The 24,765-nt window shown below is 50.2% G+C and overlaps 1 protein-coding gene and 1 long non-coding RNA gene across 3 annotated transcripts in view; one reads left to right on the top strand and one right to left on the bottom strand.

The window, feature by feature from the left end:
* Positions 1–24,765, bottom strand: part of cdk15 (cyclin-dependent kinase 15) — a 48,604-nt gene that overhangs the window by 22,696 nt on the left and 1,143 nt on the right. The window contains exons 2-11 of one of the 2 annotated variants that reach the window (XM_064311260.1): positions 19,298–19,329; positions 9,570–9,716; positions 9,330–9,424; positions 8,226–8,305; positions 7,218–7,312; positions 6,281–6,343; positions 4,663–4,786; positions 2,673–2,793; positions 1,636–1,729; positions 516–579 (exon numbers count right to left, since the gene is read on the bottom strand). In XM_064311260.1, the coding sequence (XP_064167330.1) occupies positions 516–579; positions 1,636–1,729; positions 2,673–2,793; positions 4,663–4,786; positions 6,281–6,343; positions 7,218–7,312; positions 8,226–8,305; positions 9,330–9,424; positions 9,570–9,716; positions 19,298–19,329 (915 nt within the window). Of the gene's footprint in view, positions 1–515; positions 580–1,635; positions 1,730–2,672; positions 2,794–4,662; positions 4,787–6,280; positions 6,344–7,217; positions 7,313–8,225; positions 8,306–9,329; positions 9,425–9,569; positions 9,717–14,961; positions 15,472–19,297; positions 19,330–24,765 lie in introns of those variants that run through there. The other variant, XM_064311259.1, reaches the window with a different exon arrangement.
* Positions 9,712–19,220, top strand: LOC135241123 (uncharacterized). The gene is made up of 3 exons (XR_010325895.1): positions 9,712–10,305; positions 10,421–10,557; positions 18,619–19,220. It is a non-coding gene; the product is annotated as an uncharacterized LOC135241123 (long non-coding RNA).

Here is a 24,765-nt window from a genome sequence, read left to right as displayed (position 1 = left end):
AACTGCTATATTTTCCCATGCCACAAATAGCATACTGGTCTGTTCACTCAAAAGATGTTCTTTTCATGTTTCTTGTTGTCTTTATATGTGTCAAAGATCTGTCTCCAATAAAGTCGGATATCCATTGGTTCGCTTGATGGAAATCTCCGGTTAAGTTTGCAATGGCCAGTTTGAGGCATCTACTGGGTGCTGGGTTGCAAGCTTACAAGACTCAGATCTCTAACCCCTTTAAGCTGTGAGGTCACACAAATGTGTGATCGGAACGTTCTTAACCAAACATTCTAACGCTGATGTCACAGTCACTGCCGGTGGTTGAACGTGATGGAGTTCTAAAACACTGACTTGGAATTTAGAAACAAAAACATTCCAAAAAACCTTGTCTTGAAAAGGGTTAAAATGCTTTTCTCCTCTACCCACACCCTAATCCTGATCAGGATGAGACCCCCCCCACCCCCCCCACCCCCCCCAGGGACAGAAACGGATAAAGAAAGAGTGTTTAAGGAAGCGCAGCTCACCTGGTTTGAAGTTTGGCATCTCGCTCACCCCAGGCCAGGTCTCCTCTGTGGGGACCCCCAGAACCTGCAAAACAGGAGATAACATCATGCCCCAGCACCCCAAAACCCCAGCACCCCCAAACCCCAGCACCCCAAAACCTACAAAACAGGAGATAACATCAGGCCCCAGCACCCCAAAACCCAGCACCCCAAAACCTACAAAACAGGAGATAACATCAGGCCCCAGCACCCCAAACCCAGCTGGATGCAATAAGATGGGCGGAGCCCTGCGGTCCAGATGGCGAAACGCAGTGCGGCCCGTTAAAAGACCCAAAACCCTCTGATACGAATCCACGGTCCAGGAACTTTCAGAGTCAGAGTCTAGACACTCTGTGACCGGCCCGTGAGTAATCTGGCCATTGTGCTGGTGGGGAAATGCCCTGTGGATCCGTGGGATACAAACTCTGACTGACCAATCTGCCCACAGCAGGAGGCTTCATGTGAGCGAATCTAAGAGCTGATCCTTTGTTACTACGCCATGGAAAATAATAAATTGCTAACAGGATTATACGGCTGTACTGTAACATTAATATGTTTTAATGTAACATTTTTTCTTGATGATTTATCGTTAAGCAAACAGGGCTCTCACAGAGAAGGACCCAGAGAGAAGAGCATCTGCTGAGTGTGTAGGGAAGCTATGAGTGGTGTCTTTTATGTTCCAAAAATTCAAGTTTCGATTCTTGCAACACTCGTCCATCTGAACTGTGTCTGCGTTTGCGACTTGCTGCCCATTCACATCGATGTGTTTTTCACTCATTTGTCTTTAGGGGCAAATGAAATCTCACCGAATGACTGTCTGATCCGTTTAAACAGGTAGTTTACACAGCAGCAGTTGCCGGTGCAGGAGTGCTGCACAGTGGCTGAATGGAAATTATACGGAGGGGGGAAAAATAGGCGGAGCTGAACTGTGAGGATTTAAACGTTCGGGACGGGGGTACTGGGGTACGGGGGGGGGGGGGGCCCGGTTTTCGGTTTTTTCGGCCGGGGTGACAGCTGTTCGGGGGGGACAGCCGGATGAGCTGTGTGTGATGCGTAAGAGCGACCCCCCCCCCCCCCTACACCCAACCCCCCCCACACTCACCGCCCATATCTTCTGCAGCTGCTCGAACACATCTGTCACTCCGGGGAATGCTGGCGCCCCCTGGAGCATCTCGATGAAAATGCAGCCGGCCCCCCTGCAGACGAAAGGCCGTCGGAGGGTAAGTGTTCTGTGCCAGCGCGTGCGAGTACGCCGGTCTGTTCCTGTTACCGCTGAGCAGTGAGCAGCGCTCTTCAACGCTACGCTGAAATGTTATCCTTTTACAGGTGTTACAAAAGGGAGTTTTCGGAGTATGCGGTTGGGTTGGTACACCACGCACGGGACAGCTGTGGAAAATGCAGCTGGTACTCTTTACAGGTAAGGGTTCCTTTCGTTCTGGATACCCCTGTCATTAAGTACCACTTATGGTGTTCAGAACAGGCAAACAACGATGTCTCAAATTCTAGTCTCGTGTTCACGTATGCAACAGGTTGTTCGCATTCACCGACACAAATTACTGCAGAAAATAGATGTGGTTGGTTTCAGTAATAGAGCTTTGTTACATGTTTGAGAAGTGTTCATTTTTATCTGTATTATGTTGTTCTCACAGCTGGCCCGGACAAGTGTAGCAACCATAAACTCCCTGCGATAAATCACCTAAATGCTTGGAACAGCCAATCAGAAACTTTACGACTGAGATTTGTGTGCCTGCGTGTCGTTTCATAACTTATTCCTGTTTGTTTACACGAGCGTTTTACGCATCCTCTCCGGCTAGGGAAAGAAAAGGACTCCATCCCTTCGACTTCCAAACGTTTGTTTCTCATATGATGGAGAACAGTAACGAGATATCTGTCAAGGGATCCCTCCCCCTCGCCAGGAGAGCAAAGGCAAGCCTTTCTGTGGACGAGTAACGTAACTGTATAACACAAACGGCTGGCGAAAGCTTGTAATGCTGTTTAAGGGGGTCTAATTGAAGGGCTTTTTGTGTTGTGCAAGTTCTAGTCCACAGGTGGTGTTGAATGATGACCTCATCTCTCTGTTTCCAGGGGCCTGAACTTTGACCCGGCGTGTTGGACCAATGGGCCGCGGCGCTCGCTCACCAGATGTCCAGCGCCGTGGAGTAGTCTGTGGAGCCCAGGAGCACGTCCGGGGGGCGGTACCAAAGGGTCACCACCTCTGAGGAGTAGGTCTGGCCGGGGATGGACTGGGAGCGCGCGAGACCTGAGGAGCACAGGTGGGGAACGGTGAGAGAGCGACCGACTGACCGACCGACTGACTGACCGACTGACCGAACAACAGACAGACCGAATGACCAACCGACCGAACGACCGAGCAACCAACCGACCAAGCGACCAACCGAACCACCGACCGACCGACTGACTGACCGAACAACCGACAGACCGACTGATCGAACAACCGACAGACCGAACGACTGCTCGAACAACCGACAGACTGAATGACCGACCGACCTAACGAATGCTCGACCGACCGACCGAGCAACCGAGCAAGTGACCGAACGACCGAACGACCGACCAACCGACTGACATGACGAGCAGCTGGACATCAGCGGAGCGTAGAACACAGCGAACGCGAGCACCAACGCCGCCGCCGCGAGGGACGACGGGTGAGAGGTCGCAGGCCTCTGCTGGACAGCTGTGAACGTTTATGTGCAGATGTGGGAGGGGCCACGACAGGCTGCAGTCCCTCAAACCAAGCGATGAGGTTTTTTTGTTGTTGTAAAAAACAACTTTTTCAGGCTTTTTCAGCTTTTTTTACTGAATGGCACAGTGTAGAGAGACAGGAAGAATGGGGAGCAAGAGAGAGAGGGAGGGACGTGCGGTAGAGGTCACGTGGCTTCTTTGAACCAACGACGTTGCCGCTGCGTTTTCGCACCATAACCAAAGTGCCTGCCAGCTGGACAGAGTGCAACGAGCGTGGGGGTTCTGGGAGGTGAGGGAGCAGAACTCTGTGATCGGCTCGTAGGGCTGGCTGCAGTGGTCCACTGACTCTCAGCAGTTCTGGGGGGTGAGGGAGCAGAACTCTGTGATCGGCTCGTAGGGCTGGCTGCAGTGCCCCACTGCCTCTCAGCAGTTCTGGGGGATGAGGGAGCAGAACTCTGTGTTCGGCTAGTAGGGCTGGCTGCAGTGGCCCACTGCCTCTCAGCAGTTCTGGGGGATGAGGGAGCAGAACTCTGTGTTCGGCTTGTAGGGCTGGCTGCAGTCTGTCATAGTTTATTATCACACTCTAGCGCAGTAGTGCTTCCAAGGAAATGATCTCACATTGGGCCCCATCACCCCAAAAAATCTTTTGTTCCAATATTTTTGAGGGCTCCTTGGAATCATCTTACCCCCCCCCCTCCCCCCCCGTGCTGAAACATTTCTCAGAGTACTGGAGAAATTAGCCACATAAACATCAATGATCGAAGTCCTCTGCAGTAACTTTGTTTGAAAACGGCCTATTAGATATGTCTATCATTTTTTTTAAATAAATGAAAGAAAGAAACAAGAGAACTGCAATCCCTTCTGCACAACACAGCGGGCGTGGTGTGATTTGTGTTTAGGAACACGATGTGAGATGGTGATTTCCAGTTATGAATTCAGAGGTGGAAAGTTCAGGGGTCAGAAAGTAAAAGTCCTGCTAACGTGTTTCTTCCACCCATGAACTCAGCCGACTGATTTTACTAATTAGTTCTACCTTCTGGCTGATGAACTGTGTTAACCCTTTAAGATTTAAGACCGTTTTGTGTTATCTAATTGATCTAATTGTGTTAACTCTTCAAGATGTAAGATCAAGTGTGTGATTAGAATGTTAACTGAACATTCTAATGCTGATGTCACAATCGCTACTGGTAATCAAAAGTAACGAAGTTCTAGAACACTGACTTAGAATTTTGAAAACCCATTCCAAAAAAACCCGCTCTTCTGCAAATCAAATCCTTGTTATTGGAACAAAATACTGGTGAGGACTTTTACTTTCTGAACCTGGATTTTTAAAACTCTGTATGAATTTATGATAAAGGATAAGAGGAATGTGAGCGAAAGGGGGGGGAGGTGGGGGGTTGTGAGGAGGCGGTGGAAGGGGGGGTCTCACCGAAGTCAGCCAGCTTGAGCTCCCCCAGGTAGCTGATGAGCAGGTTCTGGGGCTTGAGGTCCCTGTGCAGGATCCTGTTTCTGTGAATGTAGGACAAACCACGCAACAACTGGAACATGAAGATCTGAGAGGAGGGAGAGACAGAGAGAGGGGGAGAGAGAGGGAGAGAGAAAAGGAAAGAGAGAGAGAGATAGTGACAGAGTAAAAGAGAGAGAGAGGGAGAGGCAGAGAGAGAGAGTGAGGTATTGTTATTGTTATTTATAATAATATAATAACCCCATTATTACTGCTCATACAGTGGTTGTTGTTGTTGTTGTTGTTGTTGCTGTTACCACGGTCGGGGAAAGCAGTTATTCTCATTGATGTGCATTCATGTTCCAGTGCATTCCTGTATGTGCACTTTGGCAATATTTACAAGTGTATCTCGTGCCAATAAAGCCTTTTGAATTTAATTAGAATTTGACAGACAGAGTGAGAGAGAGAGAGAGAGAGAGAAAGAAAGAGAAGTGAACCTGAAAAACTAATGAGAAGATGAAGGGGAAAAAAAAGAAGAAGAAGTCTGAAAGCGAGGAGAGGCAGCCGATTGGCTCTTTCTGGGATATAACCATGGCAACCTGCTGGGGCCGTGAGATAATAAACAGGGAATATGAAATTCTGCTGCTGGGGTTCTCCTGTTACAGGCCCGGCCTGGGACGAACAGGAGGCGGGCTGGGGGGGGGCAGTGGGGGGGTGGGGGGGGTACAGACAGGCACGTCTCGTAGCTCACCCCCCCCCCCCCCCCCCCCTGCGCACCTGTTTCTCATTTGCAGACAGGGCTTTCGAGGGCAGCGTGGGCGGAGGATGGAGGGTGGAGGCGGGGGGGGGGGGTGGGGGGGTGGAATGAGGAGGGGTGGGGGGGTGGGGGGGTAGGAAGGGGAGCCTCCTGACACAACTGTCAGAATCCGTCAGGAAGAGGGCGTCCCCCAAATGCAAGCCTGGCCCCCCATCCCTCAGCCGTGGCCAGACCGGATGGGACGCCCCTGCCCCCCAGTCCCCCCCCCCCCCCCTCCCTGTCTGAGCCTGTCTGTCACTCAGACCCCGCTGCACTCCAGCGCCATGGCGGAAACGCTCCGCCAATCACACATGTCTCCTCCACTTTGCTCCCCCGAGCACCTCAGCGCTGGACACCCCCTCCCCGACACGCCCTGCCCCCCCCCCAAAACTTCCCTCTCTGTGCAGCTCTGAACACAGACAGGGTTCCTCAAGGTCTTCATCGTTTAGGTCTGGGGTTTCCAACCTTTTCTGCTCCAGGGGCCCCTATCCAGGCTCAAAGGAGTCTAGAGGCCCCCATCCAGACTCAAAGGCATCCAGGGGCCCCCACCCAGGCTCAAAGGCATCCAGCCCCCCCCCCCCCTCCCATCATAACATATCGTATTACATTTTTAAAAATTTAAATTTAAATATTTCGAAATATTTTCCCGAATCTATTATTTGCATATCAAGTCTGTCCAGGAACCCCCTATAATACCTTCTGCTGAAGACTCAGGGTTCAGGGCTGTGCGTGGAAACTGTGTTACAGACACCTACAGAGGAAGGGGCCCTGTTCACCATGGCAACCAAATGAGGCGTCGGCCCTTACCCTCACGTTGTGGGAGTGCAGTCCACCGGGGTGCTGGGTCATATACTGAGCCAGGTCCGTTTGCTGAGGGACAGAGAGAGAGAGAGCTGTTATCGTTGTTGCTGCTTGTCTTCTTTTTTCCTTTTGATTATATATTCTTACTGTAGTTGATTGCTGTTGTCACTACGCTTTGGCAATATGTATTTTTAAATATGTCATGCCAATAAAGCATTTGAATTTGAATTTGAATTTGAATTTGAGAGAGACAGACAGACAGACAGAGAGAGAGAGAGAGAGAGAGAGACAGACAGACAGACAGAGAGAGAGAGAGAGAGAGAGACAGACAGACAGACAGAGAGAGACAGACAGACAGAGAGAGAGAGACAGACAGACAGACAGACAGACAGAGAGAGAGAGAGAGAGAGACAGACAGACAGACAGACAGAGAGAGAAACAGGTAAACATGCTGTGTTGATCTGTTCTTTAGTCTGTGCTGGTCTGTTGTACAGTGTCTGTGAACGTTGTGCTTTTTGTGTGCCTCTACATTACATTATTAGCATTTTGCAAACACTCACATCCAGAGCAACTTACACAGCTTTCGCCTTTGTTTTTACATTTTAAAAAATCCATTTATGGATAAATACTGAATCGATTCAGGTCAAGTACCATAGTAGTGGGAATTAGACCTGCAGCCTTTGGGTTACGAGCCCAGTTCTCTTCCCATTACTCTACTCTGCCAGTGCTTGTGCAGAAGCCATTGCTGAGGGAATTTTTAAATGTTTTTTTGTTTGTTTATTTTGGTCCTCGTTAGTGGGTGCCCATGCATTCTGGGGTCCCCATAAAACAAAAACAGAGTACAGAGACAAAAACACAGCAATGGTAGAAATACACCCGGAAAGCCCGGAGACCGGAAGGACGTGAGGGCAGAGTTAGGGTGGTTACCTAGTTACCTACTCACCACATACTCGAAGACGAAGGTGAGCGACTCTCGCGTGTGAATGATGTCGTGCAGCAGGACTATGTTGGCGTGCTTCAGACCTTTCAGCAGGGAAGCTGGAGGGGAAACAAAGTACAAAATGCGTACATATATATTTACATACACTCACACATACATACATACATACATATATATTTACATACACTCACACATACGTACATATATATTTACATACACTCACACATACATACATACATACATATATATTTACATACACTCACTCACACATACATACATACATACATATATATTTACATACACTCACACATACATACATACATACATACATATATATTTACATACACTCACACATACATACATACATACATATATATTTACATACACTCACACATACATACATACATACATATATATATTTACATACACTCACACATACATACATACATATATATTTACATACACTCACACATACATACATACATATATACATACACACACAGGCAGCAGGCGGCAGTGTAGTATAATGGCTAAGGAGTTGGTCTTGCAACCTAAAGGTCGCAGGTTCGATTCCCCAGTAGGACACTGCTGTTGTACCCTTGAGCAAGGTACTTAACCTGCATTGCTTCAGTATATATCCAGCTGTGTGATTGGATACAATGGAAGTCGTGCTGGATAAGAGCGTCTGCTAAATGCCTGTAAACTAAACACATATACAGTATACATGTGTACAGAAAACATGCATAGGTACCCACACAAGGCCTGTCAAGTTTCCATTCCTATTTTAGACAATCAATGGTTTAACATGACAGGCTAAACACAAATACTCCAAATCCAAACATTCGACACCTAGTTATTATTCTTATTCATATTCTTGTCCTCATTTTGCATCCACTACAGATGTACTGGCATTTCACCCTGTGAGTCCCATTTATTCTGGAGTGCACTGAAAGCCATTGACTGCACTCTGTGACGTGTTCCCCTGAGTGCTCTTGAGGAGAGCTCTCTCACCCTCTCGAATCGCAGTGAAGGGAACGCCCTCCTCAGTCTTCATACGAATCACCTTCAGGGCCACCAGGTGGCCGTTTATCCTGCAGGTAACGGAGACAAGGTGCAGAAGGGTTAGGTGTGCAGGTCAGCCTGCCTCACTGGTTGGGGCTGCCAGATGTTCGGTTTTTAAAATGTTATTATACATGTCCAGTTTGTGGTCCCACCGGGACAATGTAATGTCTGGCCCGAGTAACTGACAGAATACATTTAGCAGTAGTTTGTAATGAATTAGCATTTTAATGACTCCCAGGTCTGATGGAATGCCCCTACCCCCGGGCTGTTGTGGGACAACCCCCTCGCCGGGTTGTCATGGGAACCCCCCCCCCCCACCCCCACCTTGGTCTGTCATGGGAGCCCACCCCCCCCCGGGCTGTCATGGGAACCCTCCCCACAGCTCCCGACCCCCCCTACAGCTCCCGACCCCATTCGCGATGATGCTTCCAGCTGTGTGCGTGTTGTCCACTTTTGACTCTAAACTCTAAATCTGGCAACCCCGATTCCTGGCTGAGAACACCCTTAACCCCCCCCTCTCCCCCCCCCCCCCACCCCCGGTCCCCCGATGGAGCATCAGCACCGTCTCACAGCCAGAGCAATAAAAGCACCGCCAGGACCGCGGCCAAAATTCGCTCGTTCAATAAACGCGTTCGCTCAAAAAAAATAATAAACAAACTGAAAATGTTCCCTCGTGGCCTCCGAACATCATGCTTTGGCAATACTGACGCAGTGCTGTTTATTCCCTCTGAGGGAAATCAGGTCACATGCAACAGCTCTCCCTCTACCCCCGGCCCTGCTGGCTGTGTTGAACGTGACCCAAAGAAGCAAGATTTTAAAAACACTGAAAAAAAAGAGGTTTTAATGGTTTCTGGACCTGCCTTTCGTGAAACAACCCCGCGAGTGCACTCAGAGAAAAAACCGGTTCGTTCCAAATAGAAGCACGTGGCTCTAGTTCAACCTCCCAGAGCGCAGAGAGAATGCTGTTGAAAAGGGCTGAAGGGGATGGTGCTGAGTCTGAGGGGGGATTGGGTGTTTTAGGGGGGGGTCCTAGTTGGGGTCCCTGGTGCTCACCTGCTTATTCCCTTGTACACGGTGGCGTACGCCCCCTCCCCCAGCTTCTCCAGGTTCAGGTAAGAAGTGGCCGTGCCGAACTGGAGCCCGGTTTTCTGACGCAGGGGCACAGTTTGGGCATCGTGAGGAACCGCCCCACCAGCAAACGAACAGTCAAGACAGTGCAGCGGCTTAATTAAAAGCGCGTGTGTGTTTTCTGCAGGTGGGCAACACGAGTGAGTGGCGCCCCCTGGTGCTCACCCATTGGAACTCCTGCTCGAAACTCTGCCCCCCCAGAGGGTCGCTGTTGCTCCGCGACCTTTGAACCCGCAACCGGCGGACCTGCAGCGTGTGGAACCAGTGAGGCTGGGGCTCGTTGGGATAGCTGGAGTCCTCCAGGTCGCTAAGCTGCGCAGGAGACACGACAACAGGTTTGAACACAGAGTCAACAGGTATGGGGCTTATGCTTCATGAGGCTACAGTCACACACACACAGGCAAACACACACACACGCACAAATATAGACACACACACACACACACACTATGGCTCCAGTTGAGGAGGGAGAGGCCAGGCACCGAGCTGATGTCTCCAGACAGGTTGGAGCGCTTTTGTATGGAGATAAATAACATTTTTTTTTTTCTCTCATTCAGGCCTGATATCCTGCATCCACCCACACAGCCTGACACAAACTGTACGCTCAGTGACAGGAAGATGTATTCTTTTCATTAATTCAAAGTTATCTTCTCATTTTTCATGCCAGAGAAGGAGATTTACCATTTCAGCATTAATCATCTGTGGACGAGGCTTTGAGATCCTGAGCAACTTTAATTCTGCGTTGGTTTTGAACGACACTGGGCCGACTATCTTCAAAGCGGAATCACCGTCTAATGTATTCTTGAGCTCTTTTCAGAACACAAACACAGATCCACGCTCCTGATGAAGTGATCTGTAAGACCTGTGGCGCTCTGATTGTGTACATTTACTTCCTGGTGTGGTAGGTAGAATGGTACCCCCAACTTCAATACGCACACCTTTTATCCTGCATATGTACATGCATCTCAGACTGAGGTCTTTGATTTTTAATTTTTTTATTGTTTTTTTTTTTTTAGATAAATGGGTCCCATAATGTTCTCTTCATTTTTGGAAGTTACTGGACCAGGACAGCTGTCTTATCTCATCGGCTTGGCTCACCGGTGCACTTCCTCTGGGAGAGAGATCCACTGGAACGCGTCGAAAGTGTGTGAAAGTGCGTGCTCGTTACTTTAACTCTTGCACCTGTGTTTTTATTACACTTGTCTTCTCTTAATGCGTAAGTTGCTGTGGTTTGGAGCATCGGCTGAACGCTTGTAATGTGATGTATATAACGGAAGAGACGTACGCGAACCGTGTGCAGATTTTCTGCAGTTTACTCGTCTCAAAAACATTAAGCGGATCACCTGGCACTTCCCAACCGCTTGGCGTCAGTGCTAGCATTAGCGTGTTAGCATTTAGCGTGACACACCACCAGCCACTGCGTTAATGCACATCGGTCACCTGCAGCGGTGATGTCACAATCCGGGAACGGAAGCAGACCAATCAAAAGGCATCGGCTAAATGCTTGTAATGTGATGTATGTAATGAAGGAGACGTATGTGTGATGTATGTGCGTGTGGGTCCGTGTGCTTGGCCCCTGCTTGCCAGCATCTCGCTTGTTTTTCACTGAAGACACATTATTAATGTTTCTGCACTCTGGAGCCCCGCAGCCATTTACAGCAATCCGTCTGTTTTATAGTCTGTGTCAGAGGCAGGGGGCAAATGACAGTAAGATATTACAGCGGGGGTGGGGGGGGAGGGGGGAGAGAGAGGGGAGAGCAAGAGAGAGAGGGAGAGGGGGAGAGAGAGAGAGAGAGAACGAGAGGGGGGAGACCAAGAGAGAGGAAGGGAGAGAGAGAGGGGGAGAGTGAGAGAGAGAGAGAGGGAAAGAAGAGGGGAGAGAGCGGAGAGGGAGAGAAGGAGAGGGGGGAGCGCAAGAGAGAGGGAGATGGGGGCGAGAGATAGAGGGAGAGAGAGAGAGAGAGAGAGAGAGAGGGGAGAAGGCGAGAGAGAGATGGAATTCGAGCTAAGCATCACGGTGTACACGATGCAAAAGCTTGGAGCTGCCTCTAGTTCCTCATCCATCAGCGGCGGGGTCGGTCTGCGCTCAGCGGAAGCGGCGCTGTTTCTGTCGACGCCGCTGTTTTACAGAACGCACTCCGCTGGCAGCCAGCGCCGGCGCCCTCCTGCCAGGAGACGCTGTAGTGAGATGTCAGCCGTTCCTGTGAATTACCGGACGCGTTCACAAAAGCACCTCCCCATAACACCTCCTTAACCATCCTCTCCACAGCACCTCCTTAACCATCCTCTCCATAACACCTCCTTAACCATCCAGACACAAAAGCACCTCTCCATAACACCTCCTTAACCATCCAGACACAAAAGCATCTCTCCATAACACCTCCTTAACCATCCTCTCCATAACACCTCCTTAACCATCCTCTCCATAACACCTCCTTAACATCTCTCCATAACACCTCCTTAACCATCCAGACACAAAAGCCCCTCTCCATAACACCTCCTTAACCATCCAGACACAAAAGCACCTCTCCATAACACCTCCTTAACCATCCTCTCTATAACACCTCCTTAACCATCCAGACACAAAAGCACCTCTCCATAACACCTCCTTAACCATCCAGACACAAAAGCACCTCTCCATAGCACCTCCTTAACCATCCAGACACAAAGCCCTCTCCATAATACCTCCTTAACCATCCTCTCCATATACCTCCTTAACCATCCAGACACAAAAGCACCTCTCCATAACACCTCCTTAACCATCCTCCAAGCATGCACCTCCTTAACCATCCTCTCCATAACACCTCCTTAACCATCCTCTCCATAACACCTCCTTAACCATCCAGACACAAAAGCCCCTCTCCATAACACCTCCTTAACCATCCAGACACAAAAGCACCTCTCCATAACACCTCCTTAACCATCCTCTCCATAACACCTCCTTAACCATCCTCTCCATAACACCTCCTTACCCATCCTCTCCATAACACCTCCTTAACCATCCTCTCCATAACACCTCCTTAACCATCCACTCCATAACACCTCCTTAACCATCCAGACACAAAAGCACCTCTCCATAACACCTCCTTAACCATCCTCTCCATAACACCTCCTTAACCATCCTCTCCATAACACCTCCTTAACCATCCTCTCCACAGCACCTCCTTAACCATCCTCTCCATAACACCTCCTTAACCATCCAGACACAAAAGCACCTCTCCATAACACCTCCTTAACCATCCAGACACAAAAGCATCTCTCCATAACACCTCCTTAACCATCCTCTCCATAACACCTCCTTAACCATCCTCTCCATAACACCTCCTTAACCATCCAGACACAAAAGCCCCTCTCCATAACACCTCCTTAACCATCCAGACACAAAAGCACCTCTCCATAACACCTCCTTAACCATCCTCTCCATAACACCTCCTTAACCATCCAGACACAAAAGCACCTCTCCATAACACCTCCTTAACCATCCAGACACAAAAGCACCTCTCCATAACACCTCCTTAACCATCCAGACACAAAAGCACCTCTCCATAACACCTCCTTAACCATCCTCTCCATAACACCTCCTTAACCATCCTCTCCATAACACCTCCTTAACCATCCTCTCCATAACACCTCCTTAACCATCCAGACACAAAAGCCCCTCTCCATAACACCTCCTTAACCATCCAGACACAAAAGCACCTCTCCATAACACCCTACCTCTAACCATCCTCTCCATAACACCTCCTTAACCATCCAGACACAAAAGCCCCTCTCCATAACACCTCCTTAACCATCCAGACACAAAAGCACCTCTCCATAACACCTCCTTAACCATCCAGACACAAAAGCCCCTCTCCATAATACCTCCTTAACCATCCTCTCCATAATACCTCCTTAACCATCCAGACACAAAAGCACCTCTCCATAACACCTCCTTAACCATCCTCTCCATAGCACCTCCTTAACCATCCTCTCCATAACACCTCCTTAACCATCCTCTCCATAGCACCTCCTTAACCATCCAGACACAAAAGCACCTCTCCATAACACCTCCTTAACCATCCAGACACAAAAGCACCTCTCCATAACACCTCCTTAACCATCCTCTCCAACACCTCCTAACCATCCTCTCCATAACACCTCCTTACCCATCCTCCAAACACCTCCTTAACCATCCTCTCCATAACACCTCCTTAACCATCCACTCCATAACACCTCCTTAACCATCCAGACACAAAAGCACCTCTCCATAACCTCCTTAACCATCCTTTTTTCCATAACACCTCCTTAACCATCCCTCCAAACACCTCCTTAACCATCCTCTCCACAGCACCTCCTTAACCATCCTCTCCATAACACCTCCTTAACCATCCAGACACAAAAGCACCTCTCCATAACACCTCCTTAACCATCCAGACACAAAAGCACCTCTCCATAACACCTCCTTAACCATCCTCTCCATAGCACCTCCTTAACCATCCTCTCCATAACACCTCCTTAACCATCCTCTCCATAGCACCTCCTTAACCATCCAGACACAAAAGCACCTCTCCATAACACCTCCTTAACCATCCAGACACAAAAGCACCTCTCCATAACACCTCCTTAACCATCCTCTCCATAGCACCTCCTTAACTATCCTCTCCATAGCACCTCCTTAACCATCCAGACACAAAAGCACCTCTCCATAACACCTCCTTAACCATCCAGACACAAAAGCCCTCTCCATAACCTCCTTAACCATCCTCTCCATAACACCTCCTTAACCATCCAGACACAAAAGCCCTCTCCATAACACCTCCTTAACCATCCTCTCCATACACCTCCTTAACCACCCTCTCCATAAACCCTACCTCCTTAACACTCCAACATCAAAGCCCTCTCCATAACACCTCCTTAACCATCCAGACACAAAGCCCTCTCCATAACACCTCCTTAACCATCCTCCCAAAGCACCTCCTTCCATAACACCTCTCCATACACCTCCTTAACCTCCAGACACAAAGCCCTCTCATAACCTCCCTTCCATACACCTCCTTACACCATCCTCTCCATAACACCTCCTTAACCATCCCCAAAACACCTCTCCATAACACCTCCTTAACCATCCACTCCATAACACCTCCTTAACCATCCAGACACAAAAGCACCTCTCCATAACACCTCCTTAACCATCCTCTCCATAACACCTCCTTAACCATCCAGACAGCTTTACCAGCCTGAGAGCGGACTCCAGTTTTTTTTTTTCGTTTACTCGTCTCAGAGACATTAAGCGGATCACCTGGCACTTCCCAACCGCTTGGCGTCAGTGCTAGCATTAGCGTGTTAGCATTTAGCGTGACACATCACCAGCCACTGCGTTACTCTGCATCGGTCACCTGCAGCGATGATGTCACAATCCGGGAACGGAAGCAGACCAATCAAAATGTTGTTTGAGTGTGACACAGCCAAGCGCAGCCCCCACCCCGACCAATCCAGCCCACCCCAGCCCTCCCCACCCCAGCCCAGCCCAGCCCAGCCCACCCCAGCTAGCACGCGCTAGCGTCGGTCGCTCTACCTCTTCGGAGTGGAGGTCTAGCACCAGGTCGCTCATGTTCTCCGCTGACGGGCTCTCCTCCGTCGCCTCCTTCCTCACTCCCTCTGTTTTTGCCGACCCACAACAGCAGCAGCAGCACCAGCAGCACCTCCGAACGCACACGACCCCCATGGCCCTGACCCTCCAGCCCAACCCCTCCATCCTTTCTTTTACCCCCCTTGTTCTCCGCTCCCTCTTTTTTTTTAACCCCTTTCTCTCTCTCTCTCTCTCTCTCTCTCTCTGTTCTTCTCACTCTCTCTCGCCGTCTCTGTTTCTGCGCATATCTCTCGCACTGGCCTTACTGTCTCCAGCCACTCAAAAGCACAGGGGGAAAAAAAAAGGGGCAGAAGTTCACATGACTAGCATGAGCTGGACTCAAAGCAAGGTCTCATGACTGGAACTACGAGAAAAAAACTAAACAAAAACAAACTCTCGCTTTCCTTATCGGGACCGGCAGGCCCCCCGTCCCGTTCTAGCACAGACATCAGCTGAGGAGTAAGGGGGATAGCGGTGAGTGGGGGGGGGGGTGGTGAAAGGGGGGTTAGATTAGGGTGGGGGGGAGGAGAGGAGCAGGGAGGGACGAGGACCCTGTAGAAGCCCCAGCTGGAGCGCATGAAGCAAACAAAACGGGTCCCTCCAGGGCAAGCTAACAGAAGCTGTTTTTATTCCCTGTGACCAAGTCTACATGACCAGCGACCGCAGAAAAGGGCGGAGAGAGAAAGCGCGTGGAAAAGCAGCGCGGAACATTCCGGAGATTATCAGCCGAAGCGCGCTTTAAATCACGAGCGACTGCACTGACACAGGGTGGAGGTGCTCGTGAACTGTGGATTCTGATCTGGACACTCCCGGCCCGGCCTTAAATAACAGTCACAGTTCATCAAAACGTATCGCACTTTCTCAGGCGTGCGCGTAAATCAGAGCAGCGTTGGAAGGGACAGTATACTGTAAATAAACAAAGAAGGAATGGAGGAAGATCAGTATCTAGTAAATTTAAAAGTGTGTTATTCCCTTCCTTAAGTTATTCATTCTGTCTGAGGCTCTGCCAGGGCTGCCAGGTGGAATCTCTGGGGCTGGGGGAAAATGATATTATTATGATATATTGTTATATGTAATGTTATTATATAATATTTACCAAAAGTTCACAGAGTACTGGTCCCCCTCTGCTCCAGGTACCAGGATAATGTACCTGGTTGTCCCCCCCTGAAGGTGGCCCAGGGCCTTTCCATTACTTTGCACAGTGAACTTCTGTGGTGCATGATGGGAAGACTTATGGAGGCCTTATGGGGTGACGGGCTGGCTGCTGCGCATGAGTTATAGGGAAGGAGGGGCGTTTAAAACCACCGTGATTTCTCTCCTGCTTCCTGTGTGTGTGTGTGTGTGTGTGTGTCTGCATGCGTGTGTGCGTGCGTCTGTGTGTGTGTGTGTGTCCTCTGTGTGTGCATGTGTGTGTGCGTGTGTGTGTGTGGATGTGTGCGTGCGTCTGTGTGTGTGTGTCCTGTGCGTGTGTGTGTGTGAGTGTATATGTGAGTGTGTGCGTGTGTGTGTGTGCATGTGTGAGTGTATATGTGAGTGTGCGTGTGTGTGTGTGCATGTGTGAGTGTATATGTGAGTGTGCGTGTGTGTGTGTGCATGTGTGAGTGTATAGAGTGTGAGTGTGTGTGTGTGTGTGTTGAGTGTGTGTGTGTGCATTGTGAGTGTGTGTGTGTGTGTGTGTGTGAGTGTGTGTGTGTGCATGTGTGAGTGTGTGCGCGTGTGAGTGTGCACGTGTGTGTGTGTGTGTGTGTGTGTGTGTGTGTGTTTACTCCCACATGCCTTCACTGCTGAGTCAAACTCCGGTGCATTTTTATTTTATATGGAAACACTTCAGGCGCGAAACGAGCTGGGATCACGAAACGTGGAGAGAGAGAGGGACAGAGGGAGAGGAGAGGGATAGAGGGAGGGAGGTGAGAGAGGGATAGAGAGAGAGAGAGGGAGGAATAGAGAGAGAGAGAGAGAGAAGGATATGGAGAGAGGGAGGGATAGAGGGAGGGAGGGAGAGGGATAGAGGGAGGGATAGCGGGATAGAGAGAGAGAGAGGGATAGAGAGAGAGAGAGGGAGGGATAAAGGGATAGAGAGGGAGGGATAGAGAGAGAGAGAGAGGGGGATAGAGGGAGAGGGCTGGTGAGGACGGGATAGCCTGTGCGTGTGAGGAGCTGGGCCGGTCCCAGAGTCCTGCAGAGATTCTCACGCACCTGCCAATCCGGGACCCACTCTTTTACGGGCTGCGGTCTCTGCTCCAAAACCAAAATATTTCACTGTTTTCTGTTTCATGACTCACTTGTTGTCTCTCTCTCTCTCTCTCTCTCTCTCTCTCTCTCACACACATGCACACACACACACACACACACACACACTCACATACTCCCAGATGTTACACACATGATGGGGTTTACTAAGAGCGGTTTTCTGAATCCTCTCCCCCTAACATGGTTCTGGCGAGCACAGCAACCGATAATTGTAGCCGGGCAGGATGGGAGTAATTAACCCTGCTGCCAGGAGGAAGAGGAGGAGGAAGCAGGGGAGGAGGAGGAGGGGGGGAAGGCGAGGAGGAGGAGGAAGAGGAGGAAGGGGATGAGGAGGAGGAGGAATGGGAGGAAGGGGAGGAGGAGAAGGAGCAGGAGGAATGGGAGGAAGGGGAGGAGGAGGAGAAGGAGGAGGCGAAAGGAGGAAAATGAGGAAGAGGAGGAAGGTAGATGACTCCGGATGGCAGTAGTGATAGTTATTCAGTCTTCCTTCCTGTAGTGACTCTCTGAGCTGCAGTAGCTGCATTGCAGGCGGGGGGGGTGAGGGGCGGGGGGGCGGGGGGGGGGTTAATAACCCTTGAAATGTAGTGCAGTGCTGAGAGGAAGGCCAGCTCCTAAAGGAAGGCCCCCTGCCTTCAGTACCACCTGATAGACTCTCTCTCTCTCTCTCTCTCTTTGTCTCTCCATCTCTCCATCTCTCCCTCTCTCCCTCCATCCTTACCTTTCTTACACACTTTCCCTCTCTCCCTCCCTCTCTCATGTACTCTTCATCTTCTCGCATTCACCTCTTATCCAGACGCTTCCCTAGCTTTCTTGTACATTTATCAGCTGGATTATACTGAGCATTTTGGTTAGTACCTTGCTCTACAGCAGTGTCTTCCCAGGAATCGAACTGCAACCTTTCGTTACAGCCAGTTCCTTACCACTGTGCTACTCTCCTGTCATCTTCCTCCCTCCCTCTCTCTTCCCTCCCCTCTCCTGTCCTCTTTCTCTCCTCTCTTTCATGCACTCTCGATTCTTCTTCCACCTCCCTCCTCTCCTCCTCCTAATCTCCCTCCTCTCCTCTCCTCTCTTCCTCTCCCTCTTCCTTCGCTCTCCTTTCATTCCACTCTCCCTCCCTCCTCTCTCTTCCCTCCCCCTCATCTCTCTCCCTCCGCCCTCCTCTCTCTCTCTCCCTCTCGTCTCCTGCAGGAAGCAGCACTGACTTCCGCAGTTCCTATTAGCCCACAGCAGGGGGCAGCAGAGAGGGGTCGTCTGCACATTAGTACATCCCTAGCCTTTCTCCCTTTCTGGTGCAAAGTGGATTTCCCTGTTTTGAGGGGCACTTTGGAAATGCTAATATTTTACTTTGAACAGCGGCGGTTTTAACAGGACTGAACGGAGAAGAGCGGCGGGAGAGAGAGAAGAGGACGGAGGAAGCGGACGGACAGATATGAGAGGGGTCATGGATGAATTATGAAGATGAAGAAGATAATGACATCATGAAGATGGAGAGAGTCGTTCAGATGACACAGATGTGTTTTTATGTTCTGTGTACAGTACTCATGGCAACACGGCAACATGTACTAAACACGTACTAAATACTAAATGAATGTGAAGCCAATAAAGCATTAATTTCATTGTAAATAGCACGACTCTATAGTTAATTACCTGGGCTAAAGCACATTGATACTGCATCACCCGTTAGGGGAATACAGCCGTAATCTCGCATGTTGTGACCCTTAATGAAGTGAGTCACATAAACGCATCTCACGCACACACACAGTCATTTACACACTGTCTTCATACGAATTATTCTCTTTTGTATACATTTATTTCTCTTCTATTTCATTTCTCATTTTAAATCATGTTTCTCAATATTTATTTAATGCAGTCGCACATAATTTCCCATCATTATAAATATGATATGGTGCCTTGAATGAAAAGTAATGCAAGCAGTCTCTCAAACGGTGCTGCCCCCCCCCCCCCCGAGCTTTTAGGCCAAGCATGACTGCGCTGTCAATCGAGGCTGTCAGCGCACCCCTGGACGGCTTACCTCCTCGTATCCCAGGTGCCTTTGCTTGAGACCTGGAGAAAACAGGGAAGAAGAAGAAGACTGAACTACGGTCCAGCAAACACAGTTTTGTGTAAGCAGGAGCCATCGATTGAGAAAATCAAATCAAATATTAGTCAACCACAGATCAATCAATCAATCAATCAAATTTTATTTGTACAGCGTAGTCACAACACAATTCACAGACAACCCTGGCCTAAACCGCCCACAGGAGCAACAGTGGCAAGGAACAAATTCCCTGTGGCAGATGGGAAGAGACCTCGGAAGGAACCGGGCTCAAAGGGGAAGATGGAGTCTTAGGCGCAATAACCAAGGCAAGTGCCTCCTGATGAAATGAAATCACTGAAAATCATAAATGTCTGAATCTGGGCTGAATTTACTGCAGTGAGCTAGTGGAGAAGGTAGCAGTAAACAGCCTACTTTCAAAACGTATGTCAAATGACACCAATTTTATGTGATTGTCAATGTGATGCTTTGATAGCTGCAGTATTTCTTTCAACAGCCGAATCTGTTGTCTCAAAAATGGGAAAAGATACATCCCTACGAATGAACAATTTCAGATCATTTATTGTGAAACCGGTCCCACTCCCAAACCCCGCTCCCCCCCGCCCCACCAACCCCACTCTCCCCCCGCCCCCCCCCCCACCCCCCACCGCCCCACCACCTCCTAAACCCTTCACCGTAAATACACGGTGAAGGGTTTAGGATTCGCACTCTGCCACTCTGAGTCACCATGGAGACAGGCTGGCGGGTGAGGGGCTGTGTAAACTAACAGCCTAAATGACATTGACACGCGTTGTGTCCTCCGTGATGGACATAAGGCTAAGAGGTCATGTGTGCTGTCAGTCCCCATGAGGCTCCCATTGGTGCCTGAGGCCGACCAGCTGAGGATGCCCCCCCCCCCCTCCTCAATAGCTGGGTTCCCCTCCAGATTTATTCCCATTGGGGAGTTTTTTCTCGCCACTGTTTGAGGGTTTTCTCCCTTGGAGTTTCCCCCCCCCCCCCCCCCCCCTCATATTCTTGCTAGTTCAGGCCTGGTGTTTGCTCTGTTTGCTCTGTCTCTTGCCTTGCCACTCTGTAAAAGTGTTTTTGTGACAGTGTCTCTGTAAAATGCACTATGCAAATAAAATTGAAAGGAATTAAATTGAGTTAAAAGTTGTCCTGCAGAGTCCAGACACTCATGCAGCCCAAAAACACATACGCAGCGTGTGCCCCCTGGGCATACTGTACGAAGGGGCTCACATGTACCTGTGAAGAAACATCCTTCCCCGGCATCATGCTATGCGTAAGAAACTTGTGTACGGGTGGACGGAGAGCACTTTTTCACGAGGTGGTTTTTTCCACCACTCCGGAAAACAGAACAGGGTTTCGATGACAGAAATGTGCACATTCCTCAAGTTTTTCATGTTGCTTTTAATGCAGAGGAGAGCCGTGTTGGGTTAGGGGTCGGGGGGGGGCGTCCAGGTGAGGAGGTGGGTCAGAATCCCCCCCCCCCACATGAGGAATGTGAGGCCACGCCCTTAGCAGGACCTCTCTAATGGAGTGCAGAATGTAGAGGAGCGCTGCCAGGGGAGGGGGGGGACGAGGGGGGAGGGGGGGGGGGGGGGGCGGGAGCTCCTCTGCAGGAGACGGGGGGGCTAATCGATCCCGACAGGAGAGAGAATGTGGGTCAGTGAGGGGGGCAGGAAGCTGCAAGCTGGGGGGGGGGGGGGTTTAATTAAGAACTCAAACTCAATTGATTTGATTTAATTATCCTCTGCCCCATTTTGGCTGTTGTGCAGGATGAAGGATCACCTCACGGTACCTGCGTTCTTTTGAGCGCTGCCTTTAAAGGGTTTTAACGAGGATTTGAGGAAGGAAAATAACTTCTGAAGCTCTTAAACTCTGATTTCCTTGTTATAATCTGAATTGTTGTTACCAAATTACATTGATATGGAAACGCTTCCTCATTAGATGTAACTGGGTAAAAAAAAATAAGAATCAGCCAATATGATTTTTTAAATAGGGGTAATATAGTTATATTATTATGCAATTATAATACTGTATACGTATTTAATCACAACGACAAAAACAGACCAAAAAAGTTGTGTGCAGGTGGAGGTGAGACACTGGTGTGTGTTGATGGAGGAAACAAGTGTGGACAGGTGGAGGAACTGAATAGTTTATTTTGGCCTTGAAGGAGATGAGCGAGGAGGAGTGAGATGTCACAGAGGTGCTCGCTGTGGGAGAGTGTGATGTCATAGTGGGGCTTGCTGAGGGAGAGTGTGATGTCACTGAGAGGTTCGCTGACCGGGAGTGTGATGTCATAGAGGGGCTTGCTGAGTGGGAGTGTGATGTCACAGAGGGGATTGCTGAGAGGGAGTGTGATGTCACAGAGGGGCTTGCTGAGAGGGAGTGTGATGTCACAGAGGGGCTTGCTGAGGGGGAGTGTGATGTCACAGAAGAGCTCGCTGTGGGGGAGTGTAATGTCATAGTGGGGCTCACTGAGTGAAAGTGTGATGTCACAGAGGGGTACGCTGAAGGGGATTGTGATGTCACAGAGGGGATTGCTGAGGGGGAGTGTGATGTCACAGAGGGGCTTGCTGAGGGGGAGTGTGATGTCACAGAGGGGCTTGCTGAGAGGGAGTGTGATGTCACAGAGGGGCTTGCTGAGAGGGAATGTGATGTCACAGTGGGGCTTGCTGAGGGGGAGTGTGATGTCACAGAGGGGCTTGCTGAGAGGGAGTGTGATGTCACAGAGGGGCTTGCTGAGAGGGAGTGTGATGTCACAGAGGGGCTTGCTGAGAGGGAATGTGATGTCACAGTGGGGTTTGCTGAGGGGGAGTGTGATGTCACAGAGGGGTACGTTGAAGGGGATTGTGATGTCACAGAGGGGATTGCTGAGGGGGAGTGTGATGTCACAGAGGGGCTTGCTGAGGGGGAGTGTGATGTCACAGAGGGGCTTGCTGAGAGGGAGTGTGATGTCACAGAGGGGCTTGCTGAGAGGGAGTGTGATGTCACAGAGGGGCTTGCTGAGCGGGAATGTGATGTCACAGAGGCATTCACAGAGGGGGAGTGTGATGTCACAGAGGGATTGCTGAGGGGGAGTGTGATGTCACAGAGGGGCTTGCTGAGCGGGGGTGTGATATCACAGAGGGGATTGCTGAGGGGGAGTGTGATGTCACAGAGGCGTTCACAGAGGGGGAGTGTGATGTCACAGAGGCATTCACAGAGGGGGAGTGTGATGTCACAGGAGGGATGAGAGCCTCAGAGGGAGGCCAGAGAGGAGCACAGACATGACAGCTCCAAATTCCTCTAATTGCCCCCGTCCCAGTCCCCCCACCCCCACCCCATCCACACCCTAGCCCTCTTCTGTCTGTTCAGAGCACTTATGCACCAGGAAATGGTAGGGTTCATAAACAAAAAAAAAACACATCACACTAAAACTGTGTTCTGTTTGTGTATGGCAGGACTGCCCAATCCTGTAGGCTTTCATTCCCAGTTGGAGCTACAGGATGGTAGATCTCCTGGAACAGGACTGGCCAGTCCTGGACTACACGTTTTTTTTTACATTTGCACACTATAATGAAATATATATTAACATAATAAGGTAAGTTACTTTATGGTTAAATTCGATACAATTAGACATGGCATATAGCGTCACTTCATTTTTTATAATGTATGCAAGATGCATTTTTACACCATATGCTGATTACATTTAATATGTTGGACATTTGCTAAAGCAATCCATGTTATAAAGAGCGCATTTTATTCGGGAAGGGCAATTACCATATCAGGTACGTCTGGACTGACTGCAGGCTTGCACAGGGGGCTCTTTGGCGGAGGGGAAAAGGCAGAGATGGCTGATGTTATTTAAAGGTGGGCGGGGGGGGGCGGTTGGGGGGGGGCAGGGCTTGGAGTGATCGTAACTCAAACTCCGACTCTTTCTTCCTCACCGCCTTCATCAGTATTCCACGCTGGCAGCTGAAGCTGGGCACTGAAGCATCAGACAGTATTAGACCCATCACTCCCTCTCCCCAGATCTGCCCCTAGCACTGACAGAGAAGCAGGGAACAGGGAATGAGAGAGAGAGAGAGAGAGAGAGAGGGAGGGAGAGAGAGAGAGAGAGAGAGAGAGAGAGAGAGAGAGAGAGAGAGAGAGGAGAGAAAAGAGAGACAGAGAGAGAGAGCAGAAGAGAAGAGGAGAGAAGAGAGAGAGAGAGTGGAGGAATGATGCAGCAGGGCTAAGGCAGAGATAGAACAATATGAGTGAAGGTCTGGTCAGAGTTACAGGTTGTGTGTGGCGAACTCTGCGTGTTTGCCGGCAGCTACACTGTGCAAGCTAATGGCCTGAAATGGGGGGGGGGGGGGGGGGGGGGGGGGGGGGGGTGTTAGCTGCACTCGGTAACATGCTGGGAGGCTCACAAGGAAAGCAATACATCACCTGCACTGCGGTTCAAGAGCAGGGGGAGAACAGCTTGAACCCCCCCCAACCCCCCCGCCCGGACCCCCCCACAACCGCAGCCATAATTAAATCCTCACACATGCAGTTCCTGGCTGCAGCTCCAGGCACTCAGTTCCCCCCTGCACAGAAATGATTATGATTGGGTTGCTTTGAACAAGTAAGTTAAATGGTCCTTGAATAACCTGCGTGCGCTCGTGTTTTTTTGTTTTTGTCTTTTTCCCCCCCTCATCCACCGCAGTCCCTGCCCCGATGCATTTATTCTGCTTCTCCAGTGACCCGCTGCCTTAACTTATAATTCCCCCCCCCCCACCCCCTCCAGCCCCCTCCCCTCCAGCCACGCTGGCAAAAGAAGGGTCTGTCCATCCTCTCTTTGCCCCCCCCCACCCGCCCGCCATCCTTCCACCGTTTCCCACTCTGAGTTTCGAGCGTCTCTGCAACCCGCCTTACATTTCCCAGCGTGCCCCAGCGCAGCGGCTGGGGACCGGCGCATGAATCACGGATCAGTGACAGGCCTGCGGTAGGCCGCCGCGCTCCCCCCCCCCGCCCCCCAGGGGGGGGCTGTATATTACAGGTGGCGTAATGGGAACCTGTCATCGCCTGTGTCACTAGGCAGCTGAGGGCCTTGCCACTCATATGTTGCATTTCCCCGCGCTGCTGCAACAGCGCGACGCGAACCAGGAGCGATGAACAGGACAAACTGCCCCGCAAATCGACTGACACTGTGCGTGTGTGTGTGTGTGTGTGTGTGAGTGTGCAGTGTGTGTGTGAGTGTGCAGTGTGTGTGTGTGTGTGCAGTGTGTGTGTGTGTGTGTAGTAATGTGTGTGCAGTGTATGTGTGAGTGTGTGCAGTGTGTGTGTGTATGTGTATGTGTGTGTATGTGAGTGTGTGTAGTAATGTGTGTGCAGTGTGAGATTGTGTGTGTGTGTGTGTATGTGAGTGAGTGAGTTTGTGTGTGAGTGTGAGTGTGTGTGTGTGCATGAGTGCGAGTGTGAGTGTGTGTATATGT

The sequence above is a fragment of the Anguilla rostrata genome, chromosome 15, assembly GCF_018555375.3.
Source record: "Anguilla rostrata isolate EN2019 chromosome 15, ASM1855537v3, whole genome shotgun sequence".
In the NCBI taxonomy this organism is placed as follows: Eukaryota; Metazoa; Chordata; class Actinopteri; order Anguilliformes; family Anguillidae; genus Anguilla; species Anguilla rostrata.
The sequence above is the reverse complement of the archived record's forward strand: the minus strand, read 5'-3'. Positions and strand labels throughout refer to the sequence as shown.